Below are 14,850 nucleotides of genomic sequence, written 5' to 3' on the forward strand. Positions count from 1 at the left end.
GTTGTAGCCTTCATTTTACTTATTAGCAGCATTCTCTCATTTTTAAGCAGAAGATCTGGAAAGCCCACAAGCAAAACAAGAAAACCTGGAGTTAAAGAAGAAGACTTTCGTTGACTTTCATTGTTATAATTCATTTAACCCAAATTACTGCAGTAAAATCATACCAGGAACACAGAACAAAATTCAATAACAAAACATATACCTAGCTTTGCTTTTGTCAATAGGAACTGCAGCTGTAGGCAAAGAGTTTTGATTTCCCTTTGCACATCTTTTTTAATCTTTAGCATTTATTTGGATTTTCCTAAAAGCGTCTCTTCACCTATGAACAATACATTACTTAGAGAGTTGTAAAGGAATTTGAATGCTAAGGCTTTCTACTTTGAAACCAGCCTCAAGCAGAGGCCTTGGAGATTGACAGCACTGAATAGTAGCAACAGGTAGAGAGACACCATTCAGTGCTGCTGACATCCCATATGCTTAGCTTTGGGAATGTTTTTCAAGTCTCATTCTAACACGGAGGAAGGACTGGTGAGCAGAGCTCCTCAGGTGGAGCAACAGGCAGTTTTCACACAATGTCCTGTAAGGCAATGGTGGAAGAAGAAAGTGATCTTGAAGACTTTTTTTTACCGCTGTGATCTAGTTAAAGTATATGATATGATTCACGTCACAGGGTAAATATTCCAGAGCAGTTTTGCCAGGTTAGGAGACCTTCCTTCTTCAAACAAACTTTGTATAAAACCAAAATATAACATATTTAGGGAGCTCTGGGGTAGCACATGGTGCTATTAATAAAAGAAGGGGACAGCTTTCACATTATACACACAAACAGATCTGCTGGCTTAAGGCACAGCCATTACATTCTGCACATTATTTCGTCATCATGGCAGTGGTCAGCCTGACCAGTACTAAAATTCTTTTAAGGCAAAATCTCTCTGCTGTGTTACTAGAATACTATCGGAATACCCTATCAATTTAGCAAATAAGAAATGATGTGGGGGTTAGCCTATGGCTTCTAACATTTGTCAAAACATCACACGCGAATCCTCTTCACTGTTCGTTCCAAGTGATCTTTTATACTGGTCAAAAAGACAAAGTTCAGATCACCTTCCAACAGAAAGTTTGTTTTGGAGTTAGTGGTTCAAAGAGTGTCCTCAGAGCTACAAGGTCCAAGTCCATTATTTGCCTCTTTGTTTTTTCTTTTTTTTTTTTTTCAGACTGAAAAATCCCCAAATGCTTTTTACGAGTAAGAGATACTTTTTAGTATGCATAAAGCAAAATGCTTTAAGGTGCTGCTCAACACCCCTTCAATAAGCACTTAACTTACACTAATATGTAAACAACACAGACTCTACACCCAAACTTTCCAGAAATATTGCAGCCCACAGTGGAGCAAGAAGAGAAATAAAAAAATAGAACTTGGGTAAAGGCACAAGACCTGGTTGCATAAAAACTTTACCCTGTTTAATAAATATTGTGATCCCACTGAGTGATAAAATGCTGAATGATTAAACTGAATTATTACGCTATATAAACTATTTAAGGAGGGGAGAGGGGGAGAGAAATCAAATTGTTTGAAAAGTGTCTGATAACTCTTTATAAGCCTGAGAACTGCTCAGTAAGATGGGTTGGAACAGCATAGAAAGGTTAAAAAAAAAAAACCTCAATTGGACAGACCATGGGAGATTTGCCCTCTAATATAAACGTTACACAAGAGCTATCAGGGTTGATTCACACTTCCACTGGCATATAGGCTAGTCCTGTGCCTTAAAGGTGACACCTTTTCTAACTGATTTGAAATGTTAGTCGCTTGGATGATGCCGGCTGAAATTTGAGCTGGTGACCTTTCACCAAATGCCACAGTTCAGTCTCTGAGTCGGGGGCAGTGGCTAGTACTGCAATAGGGGGCTGAAGGCGGAACTTGTGACAAACCTACCCTCCCACCCCGTGTTCACGAACAGGTTGAGCTCTTGAAAGGGGGCTGTAGAAGGAGATTACTTAATAGTTCTCACTGGTGGCTATGTGGGGTTGCTATTCAAACGTGGGCTTATGTATTACAGATAGAAAGAGAAACACAGCTCACAATGTGAAAAATGCTAACTATAAAATGTCAGCCTACAGGCAAAACTGAAACACTGGAAACTGACCTAGCAAACACAGGGAACATTGCCTTTCCTTCTATAACCTTTACCTGCTGCCAGTATGGTTTTTTAAAAACAGATACATGCAGCCCAGGGATTCCTGAAGAGGTTGAGGGTAGAATACAGCTGAGGAATTACTACTATAACTAGGCAAAAATGGCTGGTGTGGATACCGTCTATTAAGTTGTGCCAACAGATTAGTGAGGCACTGTAGTCCAAATTGATTTACGGAAAGACAGACAAAAAGCTGTAACGCCTTCTTACTATTCTCTGCTTAGTGCATTAAATAAAAAATTGCGTCCAGCTATGGCTCTAGGGACAGGCCGAATTAAAAACTTAACAGTCTTAAAAAGTTGTGCGTTACAACAATCTTGCACTTTCCTCTAGCAGCAGCATCCAGAACATGGGAGAGGTTTAGAGTCCTTCTCAGCATGCTCTCTGCTGTAGCTGATTTAGTCAGCTTGGAGCCCTTTAAAGTGCTGCGGGGCTTGTGTCAGAGCCAGCAAGTAAGGAAATGCTCAGGATAGAAATATGCAATTCCATTGGTAAATGTTTCAGCATGCAAGGTAGCAATCTCCAGCTGCTACTAGTACCTTCACACCTTGTCAAAACAGAGAGATTTGCTGTTTCTTTAGAAATCACAACAAAAGACAAAACAGATGCATAGATTGTGGGTTTTTTTTTTACAAAAGCGAGAGCATGGCCATATCCAAGTGGTCAGCTGCTCACATGAAGAGGCAGAGAAAGCAGCATTGGTCCTAGCACAAGAAACAGCAGCCTGCAAAGAAAAGCCTGGACCACAGGAGTCTCCTAGTGCATGGTTGTCCCATTCACTGTCTGGTCACATGAAGTACTCTCCCACATCATGGCACAGCATTCGCAGGTCAGGGTGATAAACCCACCCTTTGCAGGCTGGCCCCCAGAGTGGCAACAACGGCAGCTTGCTGGGAAATGTGGGTTTGAGCATTCTCCCGGAGGAGAATTAATCAGAAATTAGACAGCACACCACATGGTTACTGCTTGTGGGGTGCCTGATTTTGCAGGTACATATCAGGCAAAGTACGTAAGCTCTAGTCTGCTCTTCCCAGAGCAGAGTTTGGCCTATAGAGGAGTGTGATCCTGTGCAGGGCCAAACTTAGATCCTCACAGCATGAAAACTGAACAAGAGCTCAGGGGAGACTTCCAGGACTGTCCAAATCATTTAAGGGTTCAGGTCCCTGAAAGCCCTGTCTTCACTAACAAAGCCTCATCAGAAACAACACTTTCAGCAGAAACTAGGCCATTCAGTCCCTGCCTTGTCCCTTATCACTTTAGAGAACAGGTGCATACATACACCCATCTAAGGTTTGCCAGTACACCTCCAAATGCCCCAAATGCAACTTGTGTCAGAACAAGAGCCACCAGGTTTTTTGGTGTGTTAGCCCCTGCAGAGCATGCCTTCACACCATGGCCTCTAGGTTTCCCCACACTCTTTTCTTCTTTTTTTACAAGAAAAACAAAGCTCCGACAGACTGTCTGCACTGATATATGCAAAATCTTCAGATAAGCAGGCTTATAGCTCATTGCACCCATAGACAGGGGCTCCCAGACCATGGTATGAGTGAATGTTCAGTGGCAGTCTACCCAACAGCAACATCCGTGTGTCCCTTAGTCTGAGATTGGTGAAAGTAAGTGGGCAGTGAGAAACGTCAAAGATTTTCAGATTTGGACTGATTCAAAAGGCTTGTGAGCCACAGCCATAAACCATACCCAGAGAGGTGGACAGCCCATCTAGCTTCCAAGCACTAACATCGTGTTCCCAGCAGCATGCTCTGAATCAGCATATTAAATGTCAGTATGCTTTGTGGGGATCTCCACAACTTACCTCTGCTTGCACAGCAGAATCCTTTCTGTGGTAATGCATGCTCCCAAAATAACACAAAGAACGGCCAGAGCAGGGGTTGCTAACAACACACAGGTTCAATTTTTATCAAGCAAGCAGGCTAATTTCTGGTAAAGATAGCTGTCTCGTCACAGCAGAATGGTACCAAGCTGTCCACACATGCTCCTTATCAAATTAAAAATCCACCTCCAAAATGTCATTTTCTATCCTTGTGTAACTTGATCTGACAGAGTATCAGCTGGCAATATTAGCAGTATGTGTCAGAAGTAACATACACTAACATACGTGCTTTACAAACGTTAACTCTTGATCAGAATAAGCCCAGACTGAAGTACAGTGAGTAACTTCTGGGGCCTAGAAGCAATGTCTGAAGGTGTCCACATTAGCATTTATATTTATTGCCAGAGAACTAGAGACTGACCACTCACTGTAAGAGGCTGCTGGGTTGTCCCCTCAAGATTTTTAGAAGAGGACACAGACAGATATGCCAGTGATAGTCTGTAGCTTGTTCGAGAAAATTGAATCTTCCTCTAGTTATTGAGTGCAACAGAGTATTTCCTTGTAGCACAGTGGCTTTTGTGCAATCACAAATGATAAACGAAAAAGCAAACATATTTTCCCTTGCTTTTACTTTTAATGCTTCCTTTAATGCAATCTTTTAATGCCTTTCATTGCACAATGCAATTGCCCAAGATTTCACTTTAAAAAAAATCTTATGAAAATATGGCTCATTTGCTTTTTTTGCTACAGAGGTCAGACAGTTCAGTCTTGCAGTACTGCAGTGAGTTCTTTGGTTCAGCTGTAAGGCGTTTCTTCCCATCTGCACAGTGACTTCAGTAAGCTTTCTTTACTTAGCTGAATGCTTCTTGACTATCTCAAGGTACTCCTTCACGTCATCAGGAGATCCCAAGACAACAGGCACTCTTTGGTGGATATCCTCAGGCACTATATCTAGTATTGCTTGATGCCCAGTTGTTGCTATTCCCCCAGCCTTCTCAATAACAAAAGCCATAGGATTACATTCATAGAGCAGTCTCAGCTAGAAGATAAAAAATCAAAATTACAGTGGTCAGCCCAGGCAATACTGAGAATCATGAAATGTAAATATATTTGGCGCTTGATTGAAAACCAGTCAACACTCCAAGTACTCCATATGTCACATAAACTTTGACTCCAAGAATGAAATTGTGTGGATTTTTCTTTGAAACAAAACACAGTAAATGCTGGATTTGCCCAATTTGAGTGCTTTCTTCATAGCTCATGTTTGCATTGTGCTCTTTACACAGAGATAAAGCTCATATGTAAGACCCAACCTTTAACGAGGCAGCAGACCATGTAGGACTGTGTGAAAAGAAATAAAAACACTGGCCCTGAGTGTGCCATTAGGTTTCTCTAATGAATAACTGCATCTTATCTGCAACCTGCAGCAATAATTTACGGACAATTTCAAAATAGATGAAAGGTCTTTCCTGAATAAACATTCCCCTTGTCAGCCTGTGTGTGATCTTCCCTGACTGACTGTTGTCCTGGCAGAGGCAGCCAGCCACAGTGCCTCCAGATGAGGCAGTGTTACCAAGTACAAGATGTAGACGGTTTTCTCTTTGTCAGAGCTTCTTGTAAGTGGAGCACTACATTTAGGCTTCTTACATACTAGCTTGTAATAGGAATCTCAGGGTAATGTGGGCTGTTTGGTTTGTAATGTTTTGCTCAGTTGGGGCCAGCAACATTTAGGCTGAGATGGTACAGAGAAGCCTGTTTAAGCAGCACATTCTCTGGTATGTTCCATAACCTGAATATGTTTGGGGATAAAGAGAAGTTAGTGCAGTTGAAACAGATTAGCAGCCTCCCTAAAACGGGTATCTGACAACAAGCTGCTGTCACTCGTGACAGTGTGCAAGGGGTGGTCAAACCCACACACCAGAGGTGCAAGCTACGAAGTTATAAAGCACATGTTCTGCCATCAAAATACTGACCTGTGATAGTGAAATATCTAGATAATGTAACATTTTCTATAACTGGGCTTATTCAAGTGTACCTTTCCCTTGGGACTTTTGGAGTTAGCAGGATACAGAAAGATTCCTCCATACACCAGCGTGCGATGCACATCAGCCACCATAGATCCTATGTACCTCCCACCATATGGTGAACTGCCATCCTACAGAAAGACATTTAAATAAATGTAACTTTCAAGCATATCAATTTAATATATTTTTTTCCCCTCTCTTAGTGGTCATAACCTCTAACTCCTCTATATTGTCATTGTATTGTCAGGTCAGAGAACATTTCAGTTTTCTCCTCATTTTCTAATTGGGAAAGGACTGACAGAAGGTTTCAGGATAGATGAGTAGTAGTGCCAACAACAGAAAATACATCCCAGCTCTCTATCAGTGCTCTAACCCTTAGAAAATACTGCTTTTCTAGTAGCAAAAAGATCAAGTGCTAGGAATTGATGTCAGGGTTTTCTTTCATAGCTGAAAAAAATATCAAGCAGCAAAAGAAGTCATCTTTCCTACTTCTACCCATTTTTGGCTAGCTTCTATAACTTTTTCGTTAAGAAGAAGTTAATAGTTGAGTACTAATATTATTTCCTTATACTCTAGAGAGTATATTTTAATATTTAAATAAACAACACCTTAAGCCTGGCAAGATGCCAGATGAAAATGCCAGTCTTTGTTCACAGCAAGATCAGCAAATCAGGAGGGGACACGAACACTGAACAACACTAAATGTTTACACATCCTTGTTGACATAATAACTCCAGTGACTACAGACATAAGGCATGAGAACAGACATGATTTTTACAGGCACTCCTCAGAGCTTCAGGCCTCCTGACACCAGGAAGTCGCACGACCACAAAGCAAACCCTGACACTACACTAGCTTTTCAAGTGAGAGACCCCCTCAGGACCCAGCTTGTGTTACCACTGAGCAACGACCCACTGCCATCCCCACTCGGCTCTCTGTCTACTTGAATGCTGCAGTGAGGAAGCAGCAATCTAACACACATGTCAATCCAATTTCTTCGCCACACAAGACTTCCTCTTTACTTCACTAGCAAATACCCAGTTTTGCCTCCAGCACCGTTACTCAGGTCCTTAGCCAGGAAGGAACATTAAGGAAAAGAAAAAAAAAAAAAGAAAAAAAGAAAGAAAGCAAAAAAATATACAAAAGAGGTGCAGTGCAGTACTGATGGATGGTGAAATATCTGGTCACATCAACTGCTGCTCTAATTATCAGTCCTACATGAAGATACATTTTAAATAGACAGGAAAGGAAAATGAGCTTTGAACAGTGCATGAGAGTGATTGATCATAAAGTTGGAAATTATGAGTGTTGCTTGTCAACAGAAAGTTTCTCTGAAACAGGATCTTTTACCTCAGGGAATTTCTTCTTTTTGAGATACTCTGTGACTGCAGGATCAAAGTACTTTGCATAGCCTTCATTTAGACTATAGATATTTCCCTTCTTTTTGATTTTCACATCCCTATCCACCAAAATGAATTCTCCAATTGCCTAACAATATGAAAGAAAAACAATTTGTTAATATTAATTGTTCATTTATTTACATACCAAGGCAAAAACGAATCATACATACAATTTAGGAAAAATTCAGTATCACTGCCACTTTCTTTAATAATGTGAAGTGTTCTGTTTATCCACAAAACACAGACAAAGCATGAAACCTGGGGTCATGCAAGCCCTTCATATTACCATTCCCAGTTCTTTATAGCTTTTCTACACCGAAATATGCTGTTGCCTTAAATCTATTTAGCTCTCCTCTCTTTTGCTAGACTTATAGTAAAAGTACAGCTCTGAAGGGTTTGGAAACTGAGAATGCCAGTTGAAGCAATGCATAAACATCTTCAGATAGCTGTAGATACTCATAAATTCCAGTTTGTCTTAGCTTGGGCTAACTGGAAGCCTGGAGTCAAGAGAGCCAATCTCTGTAACCAAGGGCTGGTCTGTTTAGTTTTCACTAAAGTAAATTTCCAAGTTAGGGCTAAAAATAAACAAAATAACATGCACACATGCTCAAAGTTAAATCTGCTATCTGAATATAGACAAAAATACATGCAGCTACTTAAGCTGTTACTTAACAGGGAGCAGCAACTTATATTTCTGTCTGCTTGATCACTGCAGGTTCCAAAAATTTCATATGGGCAGGTGGCACAGCCTGATTAACCGATTACAAAAAAAAAGATCACTAAAGCAAACTACTTTCTGCTGTGATCAATATAGCTTTTATTTTAAAACTCACACAGCCAACACATGCTAGAATGTCAAACACCCACACACATCACTTACTCTTCTACACATCATGGTGGGATCTGAAAACACAGAAGAAGGTTAAATATTTCTGCTTCTCTGGTTTACTAAGGCCCTAGCATTAAGGAAAAGACAAGACTTAAAGGGCATTCTGCATTGCAGAAAACAGCTCATTTTAAACACATGATTTGGCACATGCTGTATATTTGCTTCACTGACTCTGCTGTCTTCCTGTTGTTGAATTACATGTAGCACTGCTGCAGCAGGCAGGCAGAATGTTGTAAAAATCTCTTGACTTTATTGCTGATGGGTTATTGAGTGTACTTCATTTCTCCACGTTAGCTTGAAAATTGCTGTTTGTTTGATTTTTGAGGGGGACAAAGGGTTCTTATAGACAGTACTTTGTTATCCCTAACAAAGATAAAAGAAACAGAAGACATACTCACCGGATCCAGCATGAAACAGTTGACACCTCCAGCCGAAGTGGCCAGTACTAGCATTGTGGCACTCCCATAGAGAGCATAACCAGCTGCCACAAGATTACGCCCAGGTTGTAAAGCATCTTTCCCAGAAGGTTCATCAGGGGACACCTAGAATAAGAAGGAACATAGTCAACTTTACTTCATTTCCATAGTTGGTACATAACTGGACTTTCTGGGGTAGGGATTGTCTTCTACTCCACATCCACGCATGAGGTGGCACAAATGCTTCCATGATCCACAATTGAAATGCCTACTGGGTGCACTAATACAAATTATATGGAGAAGACAAACACATTGATTTAGAAATGCTGTTGTATAAGCCTAGTTGGAATGCAGGAAGCAGGAAAGGATTAAGGTCATAATATAGAACTGTGTACTGCCTTGTAGGTGATGATGAACACAGCTTGGAGGAAGACTCCAAGGCACAGTTGAAAAGCAAGGAACGAAACATGAGTCATGGAGTTCACAGATGAGCAAAAGTACTTGGGATTTTTTTGTTTTCTTCTGCTTCATACAAAAATGAAGTTGAAAATAGTTACTTTGGAATGTATGACAACATACAAAAGATGATTAAAATGGACAGTCAGGTGCGTTTTATCTGACTTACTTGTTCCCCCATCTTGTGACATGTAAGTCTGGTATTTCAAGCTCCTTCAGGCAATGTTTCTGCCTTTCAGAGTGAATTAGACACTTCAAATGCACATGCCATGTTTCAGCTCAGGTTTGTGTTTGAAGCCTGTCCTCAGGCTACCTGAATACTATTAGTGCAGAGAACAAGAAAACCTGAAAGCACATTCCCCAAGTAGATGATAAACATGTGGTATTTTGTTTCAACACAAACATTCATGAAATCTAAGACCCGATTTGTTCGATTTGTGATTTGTTCACAAGGGGTAATTCCTTTAGCTGGCTAATTATCAGCCAGGTTTCCATGTACATACAGGTACCTCATCTTCTACAAGACTAAAGCCAATCCCTCACAAATGTTTTATAGAAGTGTCTGTGAAGTAGCAGATTTAACGTAAAGTTGGTCCTGAAAATCTCTTTCACAAACAAGTTGGGTTAGATTTTGTTAAGTCTTCACATGCAATTATTTTTCATCAAAAGGTGCACAATAATAGTTTTTCTGTACTACATGAAAGCATTTTACCTTTCTATAGATGGCAAAGATGGTCCCAATGGAAACAAGGCAGTCAATGTTCGATGAGCCATCTAGAGGGTCTATGCAGACTATATATTTACCCTAGAAAATACAAAAAAGTGACACTATTTACTCACTTCCCTGAAATAAAAATATTTCAGTAGGTAGATTTTCTCAGAGGCTTTCAGAGCAATATAAACTAAAAGGCTTTTATAGATTATGAAGGCACTGAATTCTAATGTTATAAATTCTTTGGCCCAGATTTCATTCTTGATTACAACTGTGTGATTTGTGACACAGCAGAAACTAGGAAATCTTTAAAGTAAGTAATAGATGATGACATGGGAAACGTGAAGTTTTCCTACACAATTTTTTAATTTAAAAACAAAGAAATAAACAAACAACCCCCCCAAGAGAATACTTTTTAATGATTATTTTAGCTTCATCTATTTAATTAATGCCAATCCATTTTGACAGACATCCTGTATTATCTGCCACTTAGGCTACACTTTCTCATCTCTTACAAAAGGGCTGTCTCAATTATAAGGAAGAAAACAAATGAAGAAGATTAGCCTTTTTCTTGTACAGATAAAATTAGAGACATTAAAAATGCCCTTAATACCCACCATTCACAAATTACACATTTCACTTTATCTGTGCTCTGAATGGACAGATGGTCAGAAATTACCCTAGCCAGTCTGTGGGCTCATACTTTTTTGGGGAGGGAAAGGTGCCCCCCCCAAAAAGAATGTTGCCTGCCTATTGCTGTATTATGGATTCCTATAGTTACAGGAGATTGCCAGGGAAAGCAGCCGAATCAACTGTACCTTTTAAATAGCTTGTTTTCCCCTTATTTTATCCACAGTCTTTTTAATAATCACATGTAACAACACTAAGTGTTTATTTGCTTTTCATTTTATTTCACCTTGCATGCCAGAAATTTATTTAAGTTCAGCAATGCTCTGCTCTGGGAATTATATGTAAGAATTCTGATAAAAACACTACATTAGCTCACATTTAGTTTAGAAAAGCATTAACGCTGTGCCTCCCTCCGTGATCTTTGAGGATCTAAAATCATATTTGTTCAGATCTAAAGCAATCTTTGTTCATCCAATGCCTATAAAATCAATTTTGAAGATCAGTCAACAGGGAGAGAAAGAGAGAACTGCTTCGACAAAGCAAACATTATTATACTTTCTAAATCATGTTTTAGTTGTTCGTTTTCACTAAATTTTTATGCAGATTTTTACATGATCACACCAAAATATTAGCTAGGAAAAAGGAACTATCACTCAACAAATGCACGCAGACTTGTGACTACAAATAATAACAAAGAAGTAAAAATTATTTTTGTTTCATTGTTGCTAAGTCTTTCAAGAGAATTTGCATGAATTAAAGAACTCAAGACTTGACCTGCACAGAACAGCTCCTCAGTGTCCCACTGACAAAGCTACTTTACAAAAGGACTTGTCTGTCTCAGAGCATAGTCCCAGCAATCAGATGAGAAAACAAGAAATAAGTTTCCTCCACAATTAGAAGATGGGGAAAAAAGAAAGTGGGGAGGAACAACACAGGAGAAAATCCACCAAACATCACTCTTGAGAGCAGAAATTACAGAACAGACAAATGTTCACTAACATGCTCTCCCCTGGCTCCCCTCTTGATTCATCACTATAGAAAAGTACATGTTTTCTGAAATTTTTAGCTCTGTTTCAGATTCTCCGATCTGAAGCAGTACACCTGTAAAGGCTGATTTGAAACCAAGCAGGGAGAACCTTCAAAGCTACTAACCCGTTTTTCCGTTTCCACTATCACAGCGTCTTTATTTTCTTCTGACACAATAACACATGTACTGAAGGATGACTTGAGCATATTAATCACCAAGTCATTGGAAAGGATGTCCAGCTTCTTTACTTGATCTCCTGTCACATTGGTAGATCCAGCAATTCCATAACTAGAACAATGGAAAAAGAGAGCATTTTGTGACAACGGGGCACTACATCTTCCAAAGCATCCTGCTTCTGGCAGCATTATGCTTGTAAAAATCTCGTAAAACAAACATCACTTTTGGATGATATCTCAGTTCTCTAAGCCTGTTTTTTATTTTCTCTCCAGTGGATTCTTGCTGAGACCTGCTAACATTAGCTGTGGTGGCAAATGTAGAAGACAATAAATGTGAGGAACACAAAAAAAGGAATCACCTTTTCAATAGTCCATAAACTATAGGCAAACATAGCCAGAGCAGGCAGTGAAGGCTGAATTACAATAATTGTAATGTTATTTAATGGGCTTTTAACTTTAAGACCTAAACACTGCCCCTGAATCCTAGGCTCCGATATTATAGCTGCATGCCCTAAAATCTAAGACTTCATTAGAAAAACTGTATTTAAAAAATAACAACAGATCTGGCAACACTAGTTACACTAACTTCTGTATGTAATTTGCTTCTGTTTAACAACATGATGTCCAAGTGGCAGTAGAAACACTTTGCTCACAGATAAATAAACATTTTTACGGTTCAACGTTTTTGGTTTTGATTTGAAGAAGTAAAGATTTCCTTGGGGATACAACTGAGAAATACGAAACACAAACTGTGTAAGCTAATCAGAATCAAACCATCTGGCATCAGGAAGTACCAGGAGACCTTGCGACAGGTGATTTCAAAAGCATGCCAAACAGAGAGACAGGAAGTTTAGCTCTTAGAAGAGAAGAAACAATAGCCAGCTCTGCACAGTCAGATGACTCTTACGTACTTGAGCTACAATTAATTGATTAGGCTGAATACTGGTATTTCAGGATTTTGTAATAATGCTGGACACACTACTTTAGGAATGTACTGTATTTCTTCAGTTTAATGCATGAGACAAACAAAAAGACCTGGCATAATCCTGTCTTTCTCTGTCTCTCTGCTACAGCAGCTTGAACATTTTTCTGCAAGTGTGAAAGTGTTTTTATTAAACAATGTACTTTGAACACCAAGCAGAGGGACAAGTCCGCATTCTCAGAGTAAAAACTCCACAGAGCCAGAAGCCACAGCTCTCACACCTCCCCTGTTGGGGACTCCTGGGAGGGGATGGCAGCACGCCTTGCTCAGAGCCTGCAGCTGGGAAGGGACTGCACCTCCACTGCTGGGCAGCACTGTGTGTACAGCTGAGCCTGAGGACAATCCAAAGAAATGGGACCCAGCAATCCGTATTTGTTCACATTCTCTGATAGCCAAGCAAAATCCCACCACTGGTTATAGAACACAGCCCCACAGTGAGAGATGCATTGCCCAAGAAGGCTCACAAGTCCAAAGCTGGCTACCCCAGCATTGGTGGAGAGTCAAATCCACCATACCGGATCGTAAGGCAAGGCTGTCAACACAGGTATTGATCCTGTGGGCAGCTGTCAACAGACACACATGTAGGACACATGAGGAATGGGACCTTAGACTGCTACAAATCAGGTCACAGATGGGAAACCCTGGTCTTTACTGATAGACATAAGAGGCACATGAAAAGGCTAACGCATAGTGATTAAAAAACTCTCACAGTTATATAAAGTCTGAAGTTGAAACAGAGAAAAATTGTACATAAAGTCGAGGATCTTTATTCTCTTTGAAGCTGCTTCTGTTTTATTAACTTCAGTCACCAAATTTTTCAGCTTTGTGATAATTTTGTAATAAATGTTACTCTGTGCTGCCAGAGGCCTTTTGCTTATTATATTTTCCACTACATGATTTGTACAGGCAAATTCATTTTTTCTCTACTACATTTTGCATTAAGTAACAAAGGGGCCTAAATGTTTAAAGTCCTGATCAGCATATATCTTCAGTACGTAAAGCACTTAGGGGGATTAGTTACCTACAACCAGTTTCAGTTATCTAACATTTCAAGAGCTCTAATTTCCTTCTGATGCATTTCCAGAGCAACTCCCTTCTGACTGGCTGACTACAGACACTACTGTTCCTAACCCGTGCTCTTTCTAAAAGCCTTAGACATCCACAGCCTCGTAGAGAACCTCAAGTTGCTATGATGCAATATGGAAAAAACCTACTGAATTTGATTCAATGCCTCATAGCATAAGACGGTGCTACTGACTCAATGAGCAATAATTCAGACATATTTTGGCAGGCTTTGTCTTTGAGTCTGTTCATTTGGTCTTTTGGTTCAAAGAACCCAAACCTGCTGAAGGTTTGCATGAACGTCTATCAGCAGCAGACATCTCTCAAAGGCTGCATGCCTTATATCATTTAAAAGTCATGGGATCAATTTCACTTGAGAAAATCCAGGATGCTAAAGGAGTGAGTTACAGCTCTGTGCAAGGGGGCGGGCGGATGCAACCCCACTCCCACGCCTTCCGGGTGACACCTCCCCGTCCCCATCCCCATTCCCGCCACCCCGAAGGCGGCAGGATCCCCTGGACTCGCGGGGAGGTGCGGGCTGCTACCGGCGCTCCTCTCGCCCCCGGCATCCCGGGACTCACAGGTTGGCGATGCCCGCTTTACGGACGGCGGTGGAGATGGCTTTGATGGCCGTGCAGAGGGAGTTGAGGAGCTGCGTGAACTCCCCGGTGCCTTTCGCCCGCCTGCCTTCCTCCATCACGAAGCGGGTCATGGTGATGACATTGGTGTCGAAGGCGGAGCGGTCCGTCATGGTGGCGGCGCTGGCAGAATGGAGCCGCCGCAGCCGCCACCAACACTAGCCTCGGGTGGGGCGTGGCCTGGGCGGTGAGAGCCCGGGGCGGGGCTGTCTCCGCCTCCCCCCGCCCCACTACCCCCGCATCCTTCCGGGCTGGGGATGGACGGAGACTGGGACGGGGACGGGGACGGGGACGGGGAGAGGGGCGCTACCACACCTTCCCCCCGGCCCCTCTAAAATAACCGCGCCGGGGAAACTCTGCAAGCATCCTTTTTTAATTTTTTTTTTTAATTTATTTTTTTAATTTTTTTTACCAAAGC

At 41.0% G+C, this 14,850-nt stretch overlaps 1 protein-coding gene across 1 annotated transcript; it reads right to left on the minus strand.

The window, feature by feature from the left end:
* Nucleotides 1-4,867: 4,867 nt before the first annotated feature.
* Nucleotides 4,868-14,545, minus strand: LOC104353928 (fructose-1,6-bisphosphatase 1). The gene is made up of 7 exons (XM_009960679.2): nt 14,376-14,545; nt 11,700-11,862; nt 9,918-10,010; nt 8,732-8,875; nt 7,395-7,532; nt 6,056-6,175; nt 4,868-5,059 (listed from the first exon to the last, which is right to left on the minus strand). Exons 1-7 carry the CDS (start codon nt 14,543-14,545, stop codon nt 4,868-4,870), a joined length of 1,020 nt encoding a protein of 339 aa, XP_009958981.2.
* Nucleotides 14,546-14,850: the final 305 nt, after the last annotated feature.

Source organism: Leptosomus discolor, chromosome Z (genome assembly GCF_034619465.1).
Source record: "Leptosomus discolor isolate bLepDis1 chromosome Z, bLepDis1.hap2, whole genome shotgun sequence".
Taxonomy (NCBI): domain Eukaryota; kingdom Metazoa; phylum Chordata; class Aves; order Leptosomiformes; family Leptosomidae; genus Leptosomus; species Leptosomus discolor.

Coding starts and splice junctions, on each gene's coding strand:
- LOC104353928 (XM_009960679.2), bottom strand. CDS start 14,545: ATGACGGACCGCTCCGCCTTCGACACCAATGTCATCACCATGACCCGC. Junction 10,011..11,699: donor TAGTGGAAACGGAAAAACGG/GTTAGTAGCTTT, acceptor TGTATTTTCTAG/GGTAAATATATAGTCTGCAT. Junction 8,876..9,917: donor TCTTTGCCATCTATAGAAAG/GTAAAATGCTTT, acceptor TTCTTATTCTAG/GTGTCCCCTGATGAACCTTC.